Source organism: Oncorhynchus nerka, linkage group LG6 (assembly GCF_034236695.1).
Source record: "Oncorhynchus nerka isolate Pitt River linkage group LG6, Oner_Uvic_2.0, whole genome shotgun sequence".
NCBI classification, from domain to species: domain Eukaryota; kingdom Metazoa; phylum Chordata; class Actinopteri; order Salmoniformes; family Salmonidae; genus Oncorhynchus; species Oncorhynchus nerka.
In genome coordinates, this window is record NC_088401.1 from 46584037 (window position 1) to 46608972 (window position 24936).

A 24936-nucleotide genomic window follows, 5' to 3' on the forward strand; every position below is an offset into this window, starting at 1 on the left:
CAGCCGTAGAAAAATGCTTATTGAAATTCTCAATTATGGTGGATTTATCAGTGGTGACAGTGTTTCCTATCTTCAGTGCAGTGGGCAGCTGGGAGGAGGTGTTCTTATTCTCCATGGACTTTACAGTGTCCCAGAACTTTTTTGAGTTAGTGTTGCAGGAAGCAAATGTCTGCTTGAAAAAGCTAGCCTTGGCTTTTCTAACTGCCTGTGTATAACGGTTTCTAGCTTCCCTGAACAGCTGCATATCACGGGGGCTGTTCGATGCTAATGCAGAACGCCATAGGATGTTTTTGTGTTGGTTAAGGGCAGTCAGGTCTGGGGAGAACCAAGGGCTATATCTGTTCCTGGTTCTAAATTTCTTGAATGGGGCATGTTTATTTAAGATTGTTAGGAAGGCATTTAAAAAAAAATATCCAGGCATCCTCTACTGACGGGATGAGATCAATATCCTTCCAGGATACCCCGGCCAGGTCGATTAGAAAGGCCTGCTCGCTGAAGTGTTTCAGGGATCGTTTTACAGCGATGAGTGGAGGTCGTTTGACCGCTGACCCATTACGGATGCAGGCAGTGATCGCTGAGATCTTGGTTGAAGACAGCAGAGGTGTATTTAGAGGGGAAGTTGGTTAGGATGATATCTATGAGGGTGCCACGTGTTTAAGGCTTTGGGGGGGTACCTGGTAGGTTCATTGATAATTTGTGTGAGATTGAGGGCATCAAGTTTAGATTGTAGGATGGCTGGGGTGTTAAGCATGTTCCAGTTTAGGTCGCCTAGCAGCACGAGCTCTGAAGATAGATGGGGGGCAATCAGTTCACATATGGTGTCCAGAGCACAGCTGGGAGCAGAGGGTGGTCTATAGCAGGCGGCAACGGTGAGAGACTTGTTTTTAGAGAGGTGGATTTTTAAAAGTAGAAGTTCAAATTGTTTGGGTACAGACCTGGATAGTAGGACAGAACTCTGCAGGCTATCTTTGCAGTAGATTGCAACACCGCCCCTTTGGCAGTTCTATCTTGTCTGAAAATGTTGTAGTTTGGAATTAAAATTTCTGAATTTTTGGTGGTCTTCCTAAGCCAGGATTCAGACACAGCTAGAACATCCAGGTTGGCAGAGTGTGCTAAAGCAGTGAATAGAACAAACTTAGGGAGGAGGCTTCTAATGTTAACATGCATGAAACCAAGGCTATTACGGTTACAGAAGTCATCAAAAGAGAGTGCCTGGGGAATAGGAGTGGAGCTAGGCACTGCAGGGCCTGGATTCACCTCTACATCGCCAGAGGAACATAGGAGGAGAAGAATAAGGGTACGGCTAAAAGCAATAAGAATTGGTCGTCTAGAACGTCTGGAACAGAGAGTAAAAGGAGGTTTCTGGGGGCGATAAAATAGCATCAAGGTATAATGTACAGACAAAGGTATGGTAGGATGTGAATACAGTGGAGGTAAACCTAGGTATTGAGTGATGAAGAGAGAGATATTGTCTCTAGAAACATCATTGAAACCAGGAGATGTCATTGCATGTGTGGGTGGTGGAACTAATAAGTTGGATAAGGTATAGTGAGCAGGACTAGAGGCTCTACAGTGAAATAAGCCAATAAACACTAACCAGAACAGCAATGGACAAGACATATTGACATTAAGGAGAGGCATCCTTAGTCGAGTGATCAAAAGGGTCCAGGGAGTGGAGAGGTTGGTTTGGGGGTCACGGCGATTTAGACAGCTAGCCAGGACATCGGTAGCAAGCTAGCATAGGATGGAGGTCTGTTGTTAGCCACCTCTTGCGTTCCGTCAGTAGATTAGTGGGGTTCCGTGTGGTAGAGGGGATTAGTCCAAATCACAAAACAACAAAAAAAATAAAAACAATAGATATAGTTATAGAGGCCCAAGAAGAAACATAATAATAATAAAAATAAATAAATTGTCCGATTGTCTATTCTGAGAGCAGCCGGTAAGACAGCTAACGGTTAGCAGGCCGCAGATGGGCGTTCAGGTAACGTCAGCCGGATCTCCTTCGGGTAGATAACGTCGGCAGTCCAGTTATGAAGGCCCGGTGGGGCTCCGCGTAGGCAGTAAAACGGGTCCGGATAGGTGACTGCAGCCCAGGAGTGATTGATGGAACTCTTCACCTGGCTAGCTCCGGACTAATTGTTGTTTGCTCCGGAATCGACGAAAGCAGATAGACACACGGATAACAGCCAGCTAGCTGTGAGATCCAGGAATGAGTGTCCAGAGAGCAGTTGAAATCCAGGGACATGGGAGAGAAAAATTGGTCCGGTATGTTCCGTTCCGAGCCGCGCCGTACAAAACTGGCGATAGATTTTCGAGCTAAAGGATAGCTGATGACCACAAACCGTGGTTAGCTGAATACTAACGAGTTGCCAGTAAAGAAGCTAACTAGCTTCTGAACTAGCTTCTGATTAGCTCCTGGCTAGCTTCTTTGAGTTTCTGGCTAGCTTCTGGCTAGCTTCTTGGAGGATTGCAGATTTGAGGTAAATAATACTTATTTATAAATATAAATTGGTGAGGCGGGTTGCAGGAGAGTGTTTTGAAGATGAGTTGATGGAAAATAAAAATAAAATGTATGTGAAAAAACTTGTAAATATATATATATATACAGGACACGACAAGACGAGGACAAAAGACGTCTGAACTGCTATGCCATCTCGGGCGTTGATGCTACAGGGACTGAGCAAGCTGTGCCTCTTGTTGATGAGGAAGTGCGAGAGGACCATAGTCTTGGACAAGAAGAAGGGCTGTTTGCAGCATACTGTAAGAGGCAGAAGAAAGCTGTTGATACCACTCCAGCACTACAGCTAAGTCACTACCTTGACATATGCGAAGGACAGAATGCCCACTTGTTCTGGGCAATGAACAGGAAGGCTCTTCCTTCGCTCTCCCGAGTGGCCATCAGAGTCTTGGCAGTGCCTGCCTCCAGTGCTCCGGTGGAGCGTGTCTTCAGCCATGGTGGCATCATTCTGTGGCCTCATCGTGCACAAATGACTGACTGACTTTTAGCTAATTTGGTCTTTTGCAAATGCAATGCATCATAGGGCCCTGAGATAAGAGAAAAATGAAACTGTTTATGCATTACACACACACACGTAGTCTCCATGTTCAGGTTTTATCTCTCATCTTTGGGATCTGTATTTTTTTCTCAGACATTCAGGCCGGCGTTCAAATTGTTGGCCTACTTGAAGTTCAGTGTCAGTTGTTTGATGTACCTTTTAATAAATTATTGTAACATTATGGCAGGATTGTTTTACGTGTCTAGAGTATATCTGGAGAGCGAGAGAGAGCACTACAATATTTAGTTTTTGTTGTCATATTGATGTCTTTCTCATGTACCCATGTACTTCCATGGAAATATAAAGTTTATTTGGAAAGTAATAAATATCTATAATTTTAAAAGCATTTATGATTTGAGTCAATTTAATATATTATTACTCTTGTTAAATATGAAATGGTATTACATTTGGTGAAGAGCACATTATGACTTGTTTAGGACTCGAAACTCAAAGTTTAGGACTTGAGACTTGACTCGGACTTGCCTGTCTTGACTTGGGACTTACTTGTGACTTGTAAAACAATGACTTTGTCCCATATGTGTCTTCTTGAACTCTTGAGTTTAACTCAGTAATCTGTCTGTCTAGAACATTGTTCCAAAATTGCCTCAGGTTACTGTTACTCTTTGATGCTGGATGTTTTCCCTAATGAAGTTGTGACTACACTGTCTGCCAATTTTACAGGCAGTTTTCGCTGCCGTGATGCACTCCCATCCCAATTATTAATATCATGCTTAATCATCACCTCTTCAGTTGCCTTGAGAACTTTATCAAAGTCTCCCTGAGTTCTCTGAACATAGAAAAGCTGCTTTTGAGGATTTCAATTAAACCAATACAGATAATGTAGAGCTTTGTAATCCCTTCCCTACTGTCAAACAATTTACTAAATGTGACTAACAGGAATAAAAACGTCTTGTTCTGGATTTGTTGTAAGAGGGCATCTGCATCTAATTTGGTTTGTCCACAAGCCTCTTAAAAATCTGCAAGAACTTCTAAAATGACATCTAGCAGTAACAGCACTTTTACTCACTGACCCTGATTTTGAACGTACGTACATCCGTGGATCTTTCTAGCTCGATACATGGTCTGTCGGGATGCAACTCTTTCTGTACTTCTATGAATAGAGCATGTCTGTGGGCTCCACTCATAAATGTGTGTAGCTGGTTTACTGTGTCAAAAAAAAGTACTGACATGTCCCGACACTTTTGCCACGGTGCACAGAACCTAATTCAAACGGTGGGAGTTGCAATGCACGTATACCGCTTGCTTAAATGTTTGCTTCAGTAGGACATGTACCCCTCATCTGTTCCCTGGCATGAGTGAAGCGCCATCGAAACAAAAACCCACACACAGAGTGGGATCCAACTCCAGGGGTTGCAACACTTCCAGAGGTGAGGAGACGGTTGGGTAGGCAAGCATGCCTGTATCAACATGGCATTGGCGGTTGTGATTGCGGTTGTTTCTATCCTGGCGCCACCTGTTAATGTCTCATTCTGGAATATATCGGTAGATTGATCCAAATTATTTTCTGGCACACACTCTTTTTCCAAAAACCTATAGATCGACATTTGGTTTGCCATTGCTAGAACTACTAAATGACCTTAGCTGGTGAGTCAATTCTAGTAAACTAGCGTGGTAGAGCTTGCTAGTTTATGCGCTACAAGGTTTATCCACGTGACGTTGTTCAGGTAAACCACCATATGATTTTTTTTTTTAAATGTAACCAATTTGTGGAATAGACACCGTCTGGAATGCATTTCTCACCAATCAGCATTCAGGATTAGACCAACCCATTGTATAACACTCAATATTTCACTTAAAAAGGGAGTACAGATTTCACCTGTATTCACCTGGTCAGTCTATGTCATGGAAAGTGCAGGTGTGCTTAATGTTTTATTTACTTAGTGTATGTCAAATACAAAAATATCACGACAGGGCTGATGGAAACAGCACATTTTGTCGGTAAACTTTCCAATGTGACAAAACAAAACGTTAGACAAGGTGGGACTTTTGTGTCAGTAAAATTAATTATTCGAGAAATGTCGGTGCGCAAATATTGATAAAACAACCATCATATCGAAGTAAATTTAAAGTCACGCGATAACAGTGTGTGGTCGTCCCACTACGACTCGGGAGAGCATGCAGTTTATTAGACTATAGATACAATACATTATAATGAATTTGATAGGGTAGTGAAAGTGCAGGGTGATGAGTTTTGATGCTCAGTTTCCAAATAATGGCGAGGGTCTTATTCTGGTGACATGATGATTGATGATGGCTGCCGTTTGACAAATAAAAAATAATCTCGTTTTATGGGATACCTAGTCAATTGTACAACTGAATGCCTTCAGCTGAAACGTGTCTTCCGCATTTAACCCAACCTCTGAATCAGAGCGGTGCGGGGGGCTGCCTTAATCGACATCCACGTCTCCGGCGCCCGGGAGCAGAGATTTTTACCTTGTCAACTCGGGGACTCGAGTTGACAAGGTAAAGCCAGCAACCTTTTGGATACTGGCCCAACGCTATAACCGCTAGGCTACCTGCCGCCACTTTAGCCATAATAATCTCATCATGTTGGCTGGCCTACCTGCACTAAATCTGCGAGCCGGGCGAGATGTTTGCTAGAGAGAATGTGCCAAAATCAGAGTGGGCACATTTACTATTTCACGACAAAACTATCAGTGGAGTTGAAAATGCGATGGAAAAACATTGAACTTCCGATTTTCATTCAGTACATGAAAATGTAAACGACGAAGTACATTTTATATGCACTAAATCATCACGCAATCAGTCTTTATGCGGAATAGAGAATATTCACATGAAAAACTGTCAAAACCTAACTTTTATTGAGAACTGTATTTGTATGTTGAATTTGTGGACATTTTTTATGAGTAGTAACAAAGATTCAGACACCCAGTCTACCTCTCAGCATGCATGTATACAGAACCACAGGTTAATAGGACATGCCGTACGAAGCCAAAACCTGATGGTTCAGCATTCACCACTATAGCTTTACCATACATAAATAATGACATTCAACAGCACCATCTTGTGGATATCAGACATTTTTAGGTAGCAAACAGGAAAGAGAAAAGGCAGTGTGTGTGTGTGTGTGTGTGTGTGTCAGTGACAGGGAGGATTATTTTTTATGAGCATGGCTTTATTTCTATTACAGCATATTGGATGACTGTCATTCATAGTCCAATTACCCAACTTAATGTAACGTCAATAGGTTTAGGCTACTACATGATGTTCACATTTTCCCTGTACCCATCATCAGGTTGCTACAACCAAGCCAAACCTTCATATCATGACTGCTATAATTGCTACGCACAGCCTACATTGTTGTCACGTCATAGTCAAGATAGCTATTAGAACTAACACGTTAGTAAACCAGCTAGCTACAATCATGCAGTACAGTGTACAGTCAGAAAGCAGTTTATTAGTTACACTGGTGGGCCTCAGTGGCAATAAATTAATAAAACCAAAAGCTTACTTTGACATGGAAGAGTTCCAGTGTTGGATAGCTATAGCCAGATAGCTTACATAGCATCCCTCTCTGTTTGAGTAGGCTAAACTAGATAGCTGCATTCGCAAGTGAAAGTTGTTTTTAAAATTCTATCAAAGACATCTATCTCTCCAGCTCTCTCTATCTCTCTCACTCACTCTCTTGCTTCTCCTTAATTTTGGAAAAAATAATTTGTTCAAAACTGTTCAACTATTGTCTTTCTCTCTCTTTGAGTCAACTACTCACCACATTTTATGCACTGCAGTGCTAGCTAGCTGTCGTTTATGCTTTCAGTACTAGATTCGTTCTTGGATATTTTGATTGGGTGGACAACATTGTCAGTTCATGCTGCAAGAGCTCTGATAGGTTAGAGGATGTCCTCCAGAAGTTGTCATAATTAGTGTAAGCCTAGGTTTTGTATTGAAGTCAATGTACCTAGAGGAGGACAGAAGCCAAATGTCCTCTGGCTACACCATGGTGCTCACCTACAGTGCTGCTGAGACTACTGTAGACCTTCATTGCAAAACAGTGTGTTTTAATCAATTATTTGGTGACATGAATATATTTAGTATAGTTTTATCTAAAAAGGATAACTTTTTTAAATGTTTCACTGTTTACATTTTATGAAATTCACTGAGTAGGATGGTCCTCCCCTTCTTCCTCCGTGTAGCCTCCACTGGTGTGTGTGTATGAATGTGTGTGTATGGGTGTGTCTTGTCAAACCAAGAACCAAAACATACTGCATCTGGCAAATGTGACACAGCAGCATATTTTCACATACACAGTGGTGTAGGGCAGTTTCGCGGTACCCAGCCGCCAATGCATAAATGTTTGCCTATATTTTTACTACAAGCCGATGTCATTATTCTGCATGAAACAGAACCAGCTGAATGTATCATGTTGCAGCAGAAGCAGCGATCTTTGTCTGTGTACGCACTAAGTGGCACCATATTCCCTTTGTAGTGCACTACTTTTGACCATGACACATAGGGCTCTAGTCAAACATGAGAATAGTGCAATTTCGGTCGCACACTGTCTTGCACGCCAGTCCCCAAGGCCATGCTTTGCAGCTGAAAACCAGTGGAGTTATGTTATTTATACAATGTCAAGACAAGGCAATTTAGCCTACTCAAGCAAGGCCACTTATTTGTGTCTACTTTCAAACATGACCCATGAATGACACATCAGTTTCCAAACTGAACAGTGAAAAGTCAGGGGGTTGTGAGACAGTTTAAGAGTCCAGGCATCTGTCTGAACATTGGAAGAAGAGGAGTCAAATACAACAGGGGAAAATGTCATAACTACACTGTCTGTCTGTATCCAGGGACAGTCAGGCACTCAGTTGAAAAATCTCTGTGTCGGCATATGCTGGCTGTTTGAGAGCAACTGGCACAAGTTGAACCATCTGGCCGAAGTTCAAGAGGCATTTGAATCCAGACCATTCTCCTAACCCTCCTCCCATGCACCCCTCTAAAATTTGCTTTGGAGTAAGGCAGGAAGGTTACCAGAATCTGTGAATCATTGCAGTATGCCACTTGTAGGGAAATGAATGGTGGAAGTGTGTTTTTATTTTCATAGGAATGCATTGTTGTACTACTTCAGTTCCTTTATGGGCAGTGGGGAGAATGGCAATGGGGTGGCTGCATAAAAATACAAATGTCAAACTCACTCCGACAACATTGGATCCCCTCTATGTTAAAACATCCATGTTTAAACTCTTAGGCAGGCAGACACAGAACCATCTCTCTCAAACTCTCATTTATTCTCTAATTCAAATGCACATACGAATGCCATTATAGCATAAGAAATTACTATCTGCTAATTCATAACGGCTCTGCATTGTTTGTGTCCTGGCTAGAGAATGGGCCCTCTGTGGCCTTACACAGTGGTCCTGTTCAGGGGTCAGCTGCCTCTCGCCCTGCGCTGCTCCTGCCACCGGTGGCAGAATAATACAGTCACAGAGACAAGCTAGTCATCGTTAACCATGTGAGTCAGTCATTCAGCACAGCCATGTTAGTCAGGAAGGATTGTAGGAACAGCATAGCAATGCACAGAAGCTGAATTTTACAGCAAAATCTCTTGTCTTTTTGCGTCGTGAAAATGTATACAATGCTTTTGATATTTCACAGTTCATATTTTTCTTACTTTTTAACTCTGCATGGTTGGGAAGGGCTTGTAAGTAAGCATTTCACGGTAAAGTCTACACCTGTTGTGTTTGGCGCGTGACAAATACATTTTGATTTGAAATCATTATGTAGGATATGTGACTGTCATTTTCCCCACCATAAATCAACATTACTCCTTTGCAGTAATACAACAACATTATACTATGCTTGGCCAACTATTTTGTGTTATTGGTAAAACTATAAAGACTTGTTTTTAACTGAAGCGTTGAACAATCAACAACTTATTTTGCATTTAACATGGGGATAAAGTTGTTCAACAGGGGATAAAGTTGTTCAAAAAAGTTAACTTTTCGAATTTGGTTTTCTTCGGGAGAGTAGGGGGGGCTAAAGCTTCCTCCGAATTTTCCGGGTTTCGCTGGTTGAGAAGTTTCCTGGGGCGTATTCATTACGCCAATTTGGTTTCAAAACATTTCTAAATTTAAGCAAACGGAACGAAATGGGGAGGAACCTACCTGAATTTGTCCAATAGAAACCAACTGTTTGTACTAATGATTACATCCCTGTTTTGGTTGCTAGTGAGAGACGCTGCAGAAACAGTACAGTATGGACTGACACGCCGAAACCGTTAACTTTTGCAAAATCAAGTACATGTACTCTTTATATGTGCATTAGTCGGACAAAGTCATAGCTATGGCGCGAGACTGCACAACACGAAGTCTGGACAATATTGATCTCTCTGCTTTGAGGGTGAGTTCTGGATATGCCAGAGTCTAATTAACTGAAATGTAGATAGACCTTTGTGTAAACATTGTTGCAGCAGATGTGGGTTACATAGTTTCAATCTCTATTTAAGTCATTTCAGGAAATGTTACGTAAAATTAAGTTAGCTAGCTACTTTGTTACAAAAAGTTAGAGCTTTCATGTCACAGTAGAAACCATGAATCTTACAGTTTTCGGATTCGTTTCGCTTTCAGAAGTTAATATGTTTTTGGTTTACTGGATTTACAGCTGTTTCAGAAGTAACTGAATAGTTTAAAAATATATTTTTTAAGTAAGAGTTAGTAATATGACATGTTGGCATGTTACAAGTGTGAACAAATGGAACATACTTGTAGCCAGCTATGCCATGCAATAATCCATGATGACCTAAATGTCAGATATTATTAAACATGAGGTTAATTCAAAATGACTTTATTTGTATATTTTTGTGTTCTTCCATTTCATTTGAAGTAATGTAATGTTGTCGTCTTGTTTCAGGATCCTGCCGGAATATTTGAGCTGGTAGAAGTGGTTGGAAATGGAACATATGGGCAAGTCTACAAGGTTTGTAGTTTGTGTCAGACCCACTCTCCTATTCTTGTCTTTGACCATGATTACAATTGCAGATGTGTTGTCAGTTGCAATGATTTTCATTTTAAGGAGCATATAGCAATATATACTATGCAAACATTGTATGGCACCCTCTTAATCTTTAAGTAAAAAGAAAATGAATATAGCAATACTACTCATAATACTATAGCTGTCAGCAGTTGATGGTATGAAACTTGGTGTAGTTCCCATGAAAGCACTCACTAAGTGAGAAGAAACACTGAGAGAAACTGTGACCTAAATTGGCTTACCAACACAAGCATCTTCAACACTCTTGGGTGGAGTCAACTTCCTTATCGAAATCAGCTTAACTGAACGCTTCAGTGATGGTTTGTGGTTATTTAAAAAAAATTTTTGAGGTGTTTTAAATTATCTTGACAAAGCTGGGCCTTTCCAGTAGTTCTTGCCACGTTCTCACATATGTGTCAACTAAGGTAGCAGTTGGGTGGATACCTTAGGTTGCACAAGCCTTTGATTTACAAGAAAGGAACCTGTTCAAGATCCAGTGCAAAGAACATAAAGAATATCTATCATTATCAAGTGTACATTACTTTAATATCACTGGAGAAAATCACATTTCGTCTAGTTATATTCAAAATTGCACGAAAGTCCCTACACATTAGTTAACATAGTACCAATAAATAGACTGTGAAATGTTTTGTTGATGTAGTACACAGCCTGTCAGTTTCTGCAGGTATCTCAGCTGAATTAAATACACCTCCTGTCATGTGGATCAATGTCAGAGTTGGCCATTAGTGTCCAGAAGACTTCCTTTTCCACTTCTGTGTGCAGTGCACAGTTTCAGCCCCATGTTAACAGGAACAGTGACTTTACACAGGGCAATAGCTTATCCTCCACTCAAACTACCCGAAAAGTACTTTCCAAATTCCTAGCCATTCTTTAGGTTATATAAAATCCAAGAAGTGTGTTTAGTAGTACTGTGCACTTTAATTACTCAGCCAAACACTTTCCCTCTAATGTGTTTATTAAGTCAAGGTCATACATTCTGTATTGTTTACATGTATGAGAAATATTGCTGATTGTTTCTTGGATTTTAATCTCTGAAACATTTTGTTTCACTAGAATAATCTAAAGAAAGTGGTGGGCCTAACTCAAAGACAATCATATTAAAGTTATTACAAATTGTGTTGGCCACATGCTCCAAATACAACAGGTGTAGACTTTACAGTGAAATGCTTACTTACGAGGCCATTCCCAACAATGCAGAGTTAAAAAGTAAGCCAAATATTTGCTCAATAAAAAAGGAAATAGCGACACAATAAAAACAATAACGAGGCTATATACATGGAGTACCAGTACCAAGTCAATGTGCAGGCGTACGAGGTAGTTGAGCTAATTGAGATAATATAGTATGTACATGTGGGTAGGGGTAAAAGTGACTAGGCAATCAGGATATATAATAAACAGAGTAACAGCAGCGTATGTGAAGTGTGTCTATGTGTCATTGTGTGTGTGTGTGGTGTCAATATGCAAGTGTGTGTGTGTTTTGTGAGAGGATGTGAGAGGATGTGAGTAGATGTAGTGTGTGTGCGCGTGTGTGTGTGTGTGTGTGTGTGTCAGTGTAGTATGTGTGACTGTGGGTAGAGTCTATTGAGTGTGCATAGAGCCAGTGTAAGGGACAATGTAAATAGTCCGGGTAGACATTTGATAAACTGTTCAGTAGTCTTATGGCTTGGGGGTAGAAGCTGTTCAGGTGCCTTTTGGTCCCAGACATGGCACTCTGGTACTGCTTTCCGTGTGGAAGCAGAGAGAACAGTCTATGACTGCGGTGGCTGGAGTCTTTGACAATTTTTCGGGCCTTCCTCTGACACCGCCTGGTATAGAGGTCCTTGATGGTAGGGATTTTGACCCCAGTGTTGTACTGGGCCGTACGCACTACCCTCTATAGTGCCTTGTGGTCAGATGCCGAGCAGTTGCCTTGCCAAGCGGAGATGCAGCCAGTCAAGATGCTCTCAGTGGTGCAGCTGTAGAATCATTTTGAGGATCTGTGAAACCATAAATAATAACACATTTATTGAAGTGGTGTAACACATCTAAGTGGTTTATAACACCTTATGTACTTCCAAAAAGTGCATCAGATTTTGTCTGTAGCTAGGTTTCTATCCAATTTGTGGCAGATTTTCATGTGAATATTCTAAAATCTGCATAAAAACAATACAAGCATTTTATCACCAGAGATGTTTTTCCATAAAATTGACTTGTTGCGGATAAAAGTTCTAGTGCAAAAATAACTTTTGCTGTTACTGAATAAAAAATACAGGTTAAATGGATTTCCATCGCATTTTCAACTTTACTAATGGTTTTGTCACAAAAAAAATGTTTTTAAAGCTAGATGTGCCCACGGGTGGTCTTGGCACTTGCGCGCTAGCCAACAGCTCACAGATACAATTCGGGCATAGCCTACATGGTGAGATTTTTTTTTTATTGGTCAAACGGCAGCCAAGCATCGATCATCATGTCACCAAATCAAATCAAATTGTATTTGTCACATACACATGGTTAGCAGATGTTAGTGCGAGTGTAGCGAAATGCTTGTGCTTCTAGTTCCGACAATGCAGTAATAACCAACAAGTAATCTAGCTAACAATTCCAAAACGACTACCTTATAGACACAAGTGTAAGGGGATAAAGAATATGTACATAAAGATATATGAATGAGTGATGGTACAGAGCGGCATAGACAAGATACAGTAGATGGTATTGAATGCAGTATATACATATGAGATGAGTATGTAAACAAAGTGGCATAGTTAAAGTGGCTAGTGATACATGTATTACATAAGGATGCAGTAGATGATATAGAGTACAGTATATACGTATACATATGAGATGAATAATGTAGGGTATGTAAACATTATATTAGGTAGCATTGTTTAAAGTGGCTAGTGATATATTTTACATAATTTCCCATCAATTCCCATTATTAAAGTGGCTGGAGTTGAGTCAGTGTGTTGGCAGCAGCAACCTTACGGTTGTGGGCGGAGCAGTTGCCGTACCAGGCGGTGATACAGCCCGACAGGATGCTCTCGATTGTGCATCTGTAGAAGTTTGTGAGTGCTTTTGGTGACAAGCCGAATTTCTTCAGCCTCCTGAGGTTGAAGAGGCGCTGCTGCGCCTTCTTCACGATGCTGTCTGTGTGGGTGGACCAATTCAGTTTGTCTGTGATGTGTACGCCGAGGAACTTAAAACTTACTACCCTCTCCACTACTGTTCCATCGATGTGGATAGGGGGGTGTTCCCTCTGCTGTTTCCTGAAGTCCACAATCATCTCCTTAGTTTTGTTGACGTTGAGTGTGAGGTTATTTTCCTGACACCACACTCCGAGGGCCCTCACCTCCTCCCTGTAGGCCGTCTCGTCGTTGTTGGTAATCAAGCCTACCACTATTGTGTTGTCCGCAAACTTGATGATTGAGTTGGAGGCGTGCGTGGCCACACAGTCGTGGGTGAACAGGGAGTACAGGAGGGGGCTCAGAACGCACCCTTGTGGGGCCCCAGTGTTGAGGATCAGCGGGGTGGAGATGTTGTTGCCTACCCTCACCACCTGGGGGCGGCCCGTCAGGAAGTCCAGTACCCAGTTGCACAGGGCGGGGTCGAGACCCAGGGTCTCGAGCTTGATGACGAGCTTGGAGGGCACTATGGTGTTAAATGCCGAGCTGTAGTCGATGAACAGCATTCTCACATAGGTATTCCTCTTGTCCAGATGGGTTAGGGCAGTGTGCAGTGTGGTTGAGATTGCATCGTCTGTGGACCTATTTGGGCGGTAAGCAAATTGGAGTGGGTCTAGGGTGTCAGGTAGGGTGGAGGTGATATGGTCCTTGACTAGTCTCTCAAAGCACTTCATGATGACGGAAGTGAGTGCTACGGGGCGGTAGTCGTTTAGCTCAGTTACCTTAGCTTTCTTGGGAACAGGAACAATGGTGGCCCTCTTGAAGCATGTGGGAACAACAGACTGGGATAGGGATTGATTTTAATATGTCCGTAAACACACCAGCCAGCTGGTCTGCGCATGCTCTGAGGGTGCGGCTGGGGATGCCGTCTGGGCCTGCAGCCTTGCGAGGGTTGACACGTCTAAATGTTTTCCTCACGTCGGCTGCAGTGAAGGAGAGTCCGCCTGTTTTAGTTGCGGGCCGTGTCAGTGGCACTGTATTGTCCTCAAAGCGGGCAAAGAAGTTATTTAGTCTGCCTGGGAGCAAGACATCCTGGTCTGTGAAGGGGCTGGTTTTCTTTTTGTAATCCGTGATTGACTGTAGACCCTGCCACATACCTCTTGTGTCTGAGCCGTTGAATTGAGATTCTACTTTGTCTCTATACTGACGCTTAGCTTGTTTGATCGCCTTGCGGAGGGAATAGTTACACTGTTTGTATTCGGTCATGTTTCCAGTCACCTTGCCCTGATTAAAAGCAGTGGTTCGCGCTTTCAGCTTTACGCGAATGCTGCCATCAATCCACGGTTTCTGGTTTGGGAATGTTTTAATCGTTGCTATGGGAACGACATCTTCAACGCACGTTCTAATGAACTCGCAATACGGAACATATCCCAGTCCACGTGATGGGAGCAGTCTTGGAGTGTGGAATCAGATTGGTCGGACCAGCGTTGAATAAGACCCCCTGTATTTATTGGAAAGGAGCATCAAGCTCCTCACAGTGCACTTTCACCACCCTATGAAGTTCATCATAGCTTATTTAAACTGTCGCTTAATAAACTGTATGCTTTCCCGAGTCATAGTGGAGGACCACACAACATATCATCGCATGTCTCCCAAGTTTACTTCGAAATTATGGTTATTATATCAATATTTTGGCACAAAAAGATCCCACCTTGTCTAGCGTATTTTGTTTTGTTGACATTTGGAAAGTTTACCGGCATGTACTTTACTTGCATAAAGATGTTGGATGGAAACCTGGTTATTGTTGAGAAACATGAGGTTGTGGGTGTTTTCTGCAGGCAGCATAGATTCATTACGTTAGTAGAGTAGGGGTTGTTGGCTACAGACAGGTAGAGGGCATTGGTCACAGTGTACAGATGTAGGATCTTAATTGGATCACCCTGTTGAAATGCAGGAAATGTAAAAATGTGTAGTGTATTTGAGGTTTCAAAAGGCTTCTGAAGTTTGTAATTTCTACTTAGAAATTCCAGACTTGATTTTCCCATATGAAAAGTGTATCAACCCCTTACAAGAATATATATGAATTATAATCCACATAATAATTCACATTTCCTGTTGCTCAAGGATTATTTTCCTGTTGTAGCAAACTGGCTCACATTAAGATCCTACATATGTAAAAGGAAATTCTATTTTTGAAGCCACTACATCAGGGCATCTGTGGCTTTCCTCTCCTCTCAGAATCTTGTTCTTTTTATTTTCTCCTGCCAATTTACCCGTTCTGAAAATAGAACATCACAGGGAATGCGCGTCTGTGGAAAAATATCGATTTTGAAATTGTTTACTGGGCTTGTTCTGAAGGCAGCGAGTCTTGTTTTTCAGTACAGTCTGAAGTCTCGGTTTTAATCATCCGTCCCCTTGGGATTTCAGGGTAGATGGCTGATCGATGCCACAGTTTTGTTCCATGTTGAATGTATAAGACGTGACAATTACTGGCAGGCTGAGAAAACAAAGAACAGTCTAGTTTGCTTCTCTGCTTCTTCGAAGGCCTTAATAAAGGACTATCACTTTATCTGTGTCCCAAAGCAATACACTGGTAAAATTAGCATCTGATTTTCTTCAGTCTTACAGTACACTTCATGGTAGATCTTCAGCAGTTTGCAATGCAAAGCTATGCTGTTGTTAGCATGATGTGTGGTGTGATCTTTGGTGAGAGCAGTGGAAATGGCAGAGGTCATGCCAAGAGAAACACTGATGAGAATGTCCACCCAGTAAACTCTCTCAGATGGGTGACCTTTGTCAAATTATGTTCAATGTCTGTTCTTCAACACTCCAGTCCATAATATGTCATGAAAGATGAGATAGTATGTATCCAAATTAAATAATTAATAGCAATTGCAAGCAACACAAAATACAAACAACATATTACTTACTATTCTTTGATTATTTCTCGCTCATTGTATCTGTTAGAAAATAATATGACATCAGTTCACAGGAGGTTGGTGGCACGTTAATTGCGGAGGACTAGCTCGTGGAAACGTCTGGAGCGGCAGGGTAGTCTAGTGGTTAGAGCATTGGACTAGTAACCTCAAGTTCAAATCCCCGAGCTGACAAGGTACAAATCTGTTGTTCTGCCCCTGAACAGGCAGTTAACCCACTGTTCCTAGGCCGTCCTTGAAAATAAGAATTTGTTCTTAACTGACTTGCCTAGTTAAATAAAGGTAAAATAAATACAAATAAAATAGGTGGAATGGTATCAAATCCGTCCAACACGTGGTTTCCATGTGTTTGATGCCATTCCATTTGCACCATTCCAGCCATTATTATGAGCGGTCCTCCCCTCAGCAGCCTCCACTGTTTCAGTTCATATAATACTGATAATACCATGCAGTTTTATTATTCGAAGGTAGCTGGTTTGTTGTTATGCTCAGAAGAAGCTGACTTGGCACCAGTGTTGATCTATTGTTTCCAGTCTGCCTTCACTTACATGGGAGGCTATTTTTTACCCTGTCCTGTTTTGCTATTTAACACAGCATTGTTATCATCTCATTGTTAAACGCTGAATACTCTTTTTTTTCTCTTGTAAGTATTTTGGATCATCTTGTTCTTATCTTGTGTCTCGCTGGTTTCATTTTTAGAACCCCCAACTCCCCTAATCTCTTCAGCTTTTAGGGTGTTGCAACTAGTATGTCAGAACGCTTTCTTAACATAGTAAATCTTACAGAGACCCATCCATGCTGGTTAAAAGGGTGGTTTGTAAGCAAGGGGTCACATGATGAGCGTAGTTTCCCTGAGGTCGTTTATCCTCTGGGATCTTCATATTTTTTGGCAGCAAAATAGGATGGTCCATTTAGAGTTACCTCATATTAAAAGAGGATCTTGTGTGATAGGATCTCTCTCACTTATCCCAGGGTGAACCTTATCATGTGACCTTCCTGTGTTAGTATGAGTGGGAGATGGGTTGTGATTTGTTGCACCAGTGATCTCATCTGTGTCTTCTGGGGATACTGTAATCAAGGGTGTGGAATTATTAGCCGTACAGTAAATGGTTTAATCCGTGCCATTTTCAATGTTCAAAAGTTGCATTTCGTTTTGTAGGGTTCAAAGATACATTCCTATTGTAATATGACTGTCTCATTGCATATAGAAATATCTCATCCTTTTGTTCTTAGGGTGGCTACATCTAGGGCGTATTCCTCTTTTAAATGGGTACTTCCCTATCTTGCGAGATGCAAACTCATGAAGTGTGAAAAATTGGGTCAGGCCAGGCTTGCACTGCAGTGACAGAGCAAGACAGTGATGCAAGGCTGGAGAGCTGTCGTCACTTGCATGCCTCCAAGGTCTGATATTGAGAAAGTCCCAGTATGTCGGGAATCATCACGAAGCAGGCAGGCTCCACTTTGACCTACAGAGAGGAAGCGTCTTTCTCAACACACACTTCCTGAACCGCAGTCACTGTTCAAACCACTTGGACGCCTGCCTGGATCTGGTGACGTTATCCCAGTGCCCTCAGCTCTGGAAGGGCCATGAAAGGGCCCCGCCGTGGTGTTGAGATGTGGGCTCATTGTATGCGTCCCAAATGGCACCCCTTTCCCTGTTTAGTGCACTACGTTTGACCAGTTCCCGTAGGGCTCTGGTCAAAAGTAGTGCACTACATAGGGAATAGGGTGCCATTTGAGATGTGGCCACCAAGTAGACCTATGTTTGGGTAGGGAAAGAAGAAGAATGCCCTCCATGCGCACGGGGTAGGAACTGTGGTATTGGGTTATAACCCCTGTACCCTGGAGACTGGGGGGGCAGCCTGTCTCTGGTGGAGATATTTCTGTCCAAAGGGGGATTTCCTCATTATTCCCTAACCCAACTGTGAAGCCCATAATCTCCCATCGCATTGTAGCTAATGACCAAGCAGAAAGTAGTGAATGAGAAAAAGCAGATTTCCATCAGAAGAACGGCAGTGGCACTTCCATCAACACTACTAAGGTGTTGATAAGAAGTGTATTGTGATGAGAGGTTCATTGCACAAGATTAGCTCTTTACCATGCAGATTGAGTTTCAGTGTTGATTGAACCCAGAAAATATCGACAGTGAAAAGATAATATAGATGGATACTTTCCATATGCCAGTAGTTAAAGTGAGCCCTTCACATTTGGTTTAGGAGCCGATCAATTTCTCTTTGTTGGATGACTTGCTCGAGTGTCTCTTTATTAGAATGGGGAATGTGATTTATGCAATGCCCCCCCCCCCCCCCACTCACACACAAATTGAATGTGTTTCAGAGAGAGCATGCTGTGACTGTGTGTTGTGTGGAATGCTGAAGAGGTTGTAGGGGTTTGAGCCGCGGGCCGATTAGCGGACAGTTTGCTCTTTTCTCTCTCCTCTCCTTTGATCAGCAGTAGGAATGTGCTCTCATGCAGTCTCTTTATGGCTTGCTTTGGATCATGTGCACATGCTTGCAATCATTATTTGTCAAATACTAATGACTCTGGGGCAGCATGCATACAATGCCAGTGAAGTGTATTTTTACAACATGAATAAATAGTTGACTATGGTAGCTACATGTATTATTATTGAACTTTAACCTGACATGTTGGGCAAAGGTTTTGCTGGCATGCAACAAGAAGCATTTTGTAAATGGGAAATCAAATGATCTGCTACTTCTACAGTCGTTTTGTGAGCTTGAGACCTAGCTATTATTCTACTGTATGTCATGCATGTTCAAGGTCTCAATGTCTCACATCACACTAACCCAAGGAATTATTCCTCTATGTTGTAAAAAAAAATGGTCTACTCTGCAGTGCCCACAACTGATGGTGAATTGTCTGACCACCAAAAGCATTTTTCAACCGTTTATTAACCAACTTCATTTTTGTTTCCCTTTGAAATAGCCTCTATAAAAGCTTGGCTTTGTATTTGGAGAGTTTGCCTGTGGCAATGGAACACAGCCAGCTTGAATGTTTAAGACTCATTTTTGATCAATGCAAGACTGTGTGCCACAATCCCTCTTGTGACTAACATGTTTTTCTACAGAAGTCAAATACATCTGTAATTATGTAAAGCAATTGTAAAAAAAATAAAATAAAAATGTTTTAAAAAATCCTATTCTGATCAGACTATTATCAAAGTAAATATTAGTGACTTTGCCTAGAAGTCTATTGATAGTATTTGGTCATTAGCCCAAACAGTTTTCAGCTCATTGTTATTGTTAAAGAGAATCATGTTTTAATCAGATTTGATTATGGGGCTCTTGTTATTTTCCCATATGTGCTTGCTCTCTCACTCTGCTAGTCTGGCACAGGAAGCTGTGTCCATTTTAACTCCTGCCCGTGCTTTTGGGGAACACTGGCTCACATCCTAATTGAACCTGGTGCTGAGTGTCTGCTTCAGAAATCTGTTCACATGGTGTGGCCTGCTGCTGTCTGCCCAACCGCCAAACAGCAGTCTGCACAGACCGCTCTCTAGTATCTTCTCACATTGATGTCCTACAGTACACACAGCTATCAAAGATAAACATGGGCAGTCAATGGCAGGAAATGGCAATGAACATGCTATCACTCAAAAGGCACTCAAAGGTTTGCATGTGTATTTATTTTTTATTGCAAACTGTACATAAATAAAATAGGGGTTTATTCCAAGGCAATCTGTGGTTCGGATCGTTATCACATATGCGAGTGATTAGTGATCCCTCATTTCTGTGGATGTGCAAGACTGTGGTTACGTAGATGAGCATATTGTGCAACAGTGCAGCTGCACAATACTATCCCACTGGGCACAGACGTCAGTTCAATGTCTAGTTTTGAATTACATTTGTTTGAGTTGTCTAATGTGAATTCAATGTTAAATCAACAACAACAAAAAATCACCATGTCATTAGATTTAGGTTACAAGTTGGGTGAAAAAAATAAAAAAATCCCTTAGGCTGATGACTTTTTGCAAATCCAAACAGTTTTCCACGTTGACTCAACTTCATCACATTTAATTTTTGTTGTTGAAATGATGCGGAAACAATGTTATTCAATCAGTTTTTGCCCAGTAGAATGTGATTGATACTAGGCACCAAGTTTGCATTTGTGGAACGAGTAGGTGTCTTGTCAATTGCCATTGGGATATATTGGAACAATACTGGCAAGCTACCAACAGATAAACTCTCTCTAGGTTTTCCCAGATGTGTTCATAGTTTTCAAAGCTGAGTTAGAAACTCTGCTTTAGATGGGTAGCTTGGATCTAAATGGATAGCTAAATCTCCTGCCTATACTCATAATATCCATATATTAGAGTACAGAAAGCATCTTGGGAATTTAAAGACAACCAAAGTGTTCTCTCTCCTTGTGCATTTCACTCCCTTTTTCCTGTTTTGTTAAGGTAAAATACGGACAAAAATCAGACCCCTTGACTTGTTCCACATTTTGTTACATTACAGCTGTATTCTAAAATGGGTGAAATAAAACTATCTACACACAATACCCCATAATGTCAAAAGCGAAAACAGGTTTTTAGAAATGTTTGAAAATGTATTACAAATAAAAAACAGAAATACCTTATTGACATAAGTATTCAGACCCTTTACTATGAGACTCGAAATTGAACTCAGGTGCATCCTGTTTCCATTGATCATCCTTGAGATGTTTCTACAACTTGATTGGAGGCTACCTGTGGTAAATTAAATTGATTGGACATGATTTGGAAAGGCACACGCCTGTCTATATAAGGTCCCACAGTTGACAGTTCATTTCAGAGCAAAAACCAAGCCACAAGCCAAGCCATGTCGATGCACTGATCTGGGGAAGTGTACCAAAACATTTCTGCAGCATTGAAGGTCCCTAAGAACACAGTGGCCTCCATCATTCTTAAATGGAAGAAGTTTGGAACCACCAAGACTCTTCCTAGAGCCGGCCGCCCAGCCAAACTGATTAATCGGGGGACAAGAACCTTGGCCAGGGAGGAGACCAAGAACCCAATGGTCACTCTTACAGAGCTTTAGAGTTCCTCTGTGGAGAAAACCTTCCAGAAGGACACCCATCTCTGCAGCACTCCACCAATTAGGCCTTTATGGTAAAGTGGCTATAAAGTAAAAGGCACATGACAGCCTGCTTGGAGTTTGCCAAAAGGCACCTAAAGACTCTCAGACCATGAGAAACAAGATTCTCTGGTCTGATAAAACCAAGATTGAACTCTTTGGCCTGAATGCCAAGCGTCACATCTGGAGGAAACCTGGCACCATCCCTATGGTGAAGCATGGTGGTGACAGCATCATGCTGTGGGGATGTTTTTCAGCGGCAGGGACTGGGAGACTAGTCAGGATCGAGGGAAAGATTAATGGAGCAAAGTATAGAGGGATCCTTGATGAAAACCTGCTCCAGGGTGCTCAGGACCTCAGACTGGTGCGATGGTTCACCTTCTAACAGGACAATGACCCTAAGCACACAGCCAAGACAACGCAGGAGTGGCTTTGAATGTCCTTGAGTGGCCCGGCCAGAGTCCGGACTTGGACCCAATCGAACATCTCTGAAGAGACCTGAAAATAGTTGTGCAGGAACGGTTCCCATCCAACCTGGCAGAGCTTGAGAGAATCTGCAGAGAAGAATGGGAGAAACTCCCCAAATACAGGTGTGCCAAGCTTGTAGCGTCATACCCAGGAAGACTCGAGACTGTAATCACTGCCAAAGGTGCTTCAACAAAGTACTGAGTAAAGGGTCTGAATACGTATGTAAATGAGATATTTCCATTTTTATTTGTAATACATGTTCAACAACCTGTTTTTGCTTTGTCACTATGGGATACTGTGTGTAGATTGATGAGGGGGAAAAAACATTTTAATACATTTTAGAATGAGGCTGTAACCTAACAAAATGGGGGAAAAGTCAAGGGGTCTGAATACTTTCCGAAGGCACTGTACACCAGACTAGTGAGAGCATTGTTGTGTTATGGGGTGAAGTGAGTAGTTCACACCTGGTATAGCTGTGTGAATTGCTCTTCCTGGATACAATTGAATGGAATGGTTGTCTTTGATCTGCTACGTATGTGCAAACAAAATGCTTGCAGTGGGTAATTCCGAATGACAAAGTCAGGAAAAATAATTTGTGTAAATGCACTGAGGCAAGAAAGACACATATGCTGCTTGCATTCTGTCCTCTTATATAAAAATAAAAAAAGGAATGTTGGTCACAGTTGTCCTCTTACTGTTGTTAAAATAAATAGCTCTGTTGTCACAAAATTACATATCCATGAATGTGATTTGAACCTTTTGCTGAGTTTTTTATTAAATCATTTGTAGTGTATACGCAGCATTGCCAAGCTTTAACATGGGAAACTATCTGCTAAGATCTTTCTCAATGATCTCCATCAATTATTCTCCATCTCCGTGCACTTTATTACAGATGTCGTGTCACATTCTGTCAGTGAGCATAGCCACATATGAAAGTTCAGGACCATTCCTCTCTCCTCGGGGATAGGTGATTCTAGCATTTAGAGCAAAACTGCACAGTGCTATTAACAATACTGGATGATAAGTGCTTGCTATGCCTGTAGTCTGTGTTCTGTTTCTTTTTTAATTTGGAGAATAACCGTCATAGTCATTACATTCACTCCACTGCATAAGTAACTCAAATGTATGGCATCTGTCAAAATGGCAAATTTATTTGCAAAATAACGGTAAAGTGCAATGGACGAACATCAATCTGCCTCAGCCCACTGTGCTGTGACTGAACATAGACGAGATGGCTGCAGTCAATGGGAATGTTTACAGAAGCCTCTTATTGGTTTACGGAGACGCAGCTAAATGCATTGTATTGATTATGTGATTGTCCCACCTGAATGCTCCTCGCTACACTCCTGATTTGAGAATAGGATATTGACTCATATGTTAAGAAAAACATTTCACGTGGGGATTGTTTTTTTCCCCCACAAATTGACATTCATTGCAACAGTTTTCAGGATGGACAGTGTAACTGTTTCTTTGAATTAGATTCACAAGGAGTATTGCTTCATTTTCTCTTTAGAATTTTACTGAAACTCTTACACCATACTAAGTGTGACTTTTTGCTTGCCAAATCAGACATAGGAAATATAGTACGCTTTTGTATGTGAAATAAGAAATGACAATCTTAGCATAGGTTATAAGAGTTGTTCTCAAGATTGGTGGAGTAAAACTGGGATTTCTCAGGTGGATAACATCATTTTGTGGTATTTTCAAGTGACTCAATCTCGCCATATGTACATGATATTCCGTAGACAACAGTCAATTGTGTTGGATGATATGAGCCATTTTTCAAATAAACAAACAATGGAGGTCAGTCTAGTGAAACATGTACTGCTCCAGCTCAGGCCCGTGTTCCATTTTCTCTACACACTTTTCACAAATAATTGCTTTAAGAGTTGCTGTACCTAGTTTTCTGCTCCTTAGGTTCTGACACATACACAAAGTTTTTAAAAATTCACTGCTCTCCTACCTCTCTCTTCCTCTTTTTCTGCCACCAGACTCGGTTACAGAAATAGCTACATTTTCCCCTTCCTCAATTTACCTCACCTGACTGGTAGACATGGTCTTCGGCGCTAGACTTTCCGTTGCGGTTGCCAGTATGGTTGTTGCCCTGTATTGAATGATGTGTATGTTTAAAAAATATATGTTTCATAAAATGCTGTGGTTGTCTCAACAATAACCTTAACTACTGCATAATGTTTGTGCAAGTAGCCCAACTGTAATTATTATACACTAAATGCATTGTCTTACTTTTTCCAATATGTCTTGAGTGACTTTGTAACCTAAGTACCAAATTTGCTTAATAACTCTTCACAGTATTACTCGCCATCATCATCATAGACTTTGAGTGTCCTCGATTGTCTTAGATATTATTGGCGTCCGATGGCCATTCTGTCCCTAACTGTTCCACTGACTGTCCTTGGGTCTCAACAGGGGCGACATGTGAAGACGGGACAGCTGGCTGCTATCAAGGTCATGGACGTGACAGAGGTAAGAAGGCCACTTCCTGGTTCCTGTCTCCATCCCTTGCTCCTTGCACTGAAAAGCCACCCAGACATAGGCAGGGAGGGACACGGCCGTGGGACTGCCACTCTGCCGAGTCGAAGGGGCAAGGAGGGGTTTCACACTCAGATCAGTTTACCTTTAAAGACAGTGTTTTATTTAAGAAATGCAAATGAGGCCCGGTTAACACGGCGCACCAAAGGTTATTATATCCTGAGCTGTCAATCAGCAGGTGAGAACACTGGGAGCCATGTTTGTTCAGGGAAAGTTTAATCATCTTGTTCCCCTCAGGGCAATAAAGCTACCTGGTGATGAGACTATGTACTGTATAGAAACTGATTGATATGGCCCTCCTGGCCCACTACAAGAACAAAGAGGAGCGTTATTACAATAGCGCAATGTGTACATGGCCAAAGATTTAATTAAATCCATTTTTTTTTGTGTGGCTTTGAGGTATATTTTAAACTAAGATCTGACTTTTGGGACCTGAGGAAGGATCAACAGTATCAGTCTCTGCGGTGCAATCTGAAATTCTGTATAGAGTGACTGAAGTTCAACACACCGCACGAAGAACAACTTATTATTTTACTCAACAGAGAATATAAGACACAGTTAATCAATACAGCACAGTTTCAAATGTATCATCATAAAAACATAGCATTAAAACTGATATTAAGTTCTCCAATATCTGTGTTTTGATCTAGACTTGCTTTTTATTAGATCAGCCATGAATTGCTGGCTGAAACTAAAGGTGTTGTATTGGCCTAATACGTAAAAA

The 24936-nt window shown here is 41.5% G+C and overlaps 1 protein-coding gene across 5 annotated transcripts in view; it reads left to right on the forward strand.

The window, feature by feature from the left end:
- The first annotated feature begins 9240 nt into the window (after positions 1-9240).
- The window catches only part of LOC115130482 (mitogen-activated protein kinase kinase kinase kinase 4-like), a 66319-nt gene continuing 50623 nt past the window's right edge, over positions 9241-24936 (forward strand). For 4 of the 5 annotated variants that reach the window (XM_065019577.1, XM_065019578.1, XM_065019580.1 and 1 more), the window contains exons 1-3: positions 9246-9434; positions 9945-10010; positions 24090-24146. In XM_065019577.1, the coding sequence (XP_064875649.1) occupies positions 9378-9434; positions 9945-10010; positions 24090-24146 (180 nt within the window). In that variant the 5' untranslated portion in view covers positions 9246-9377. Of the gene's footprint in view, positions 9435-9944; positions 10011-24089; positions 24147-24936 lie in introns of all 5 variants that reach the window. The other variant, XM_065019581.1, reaches the window with a different exon arrangement.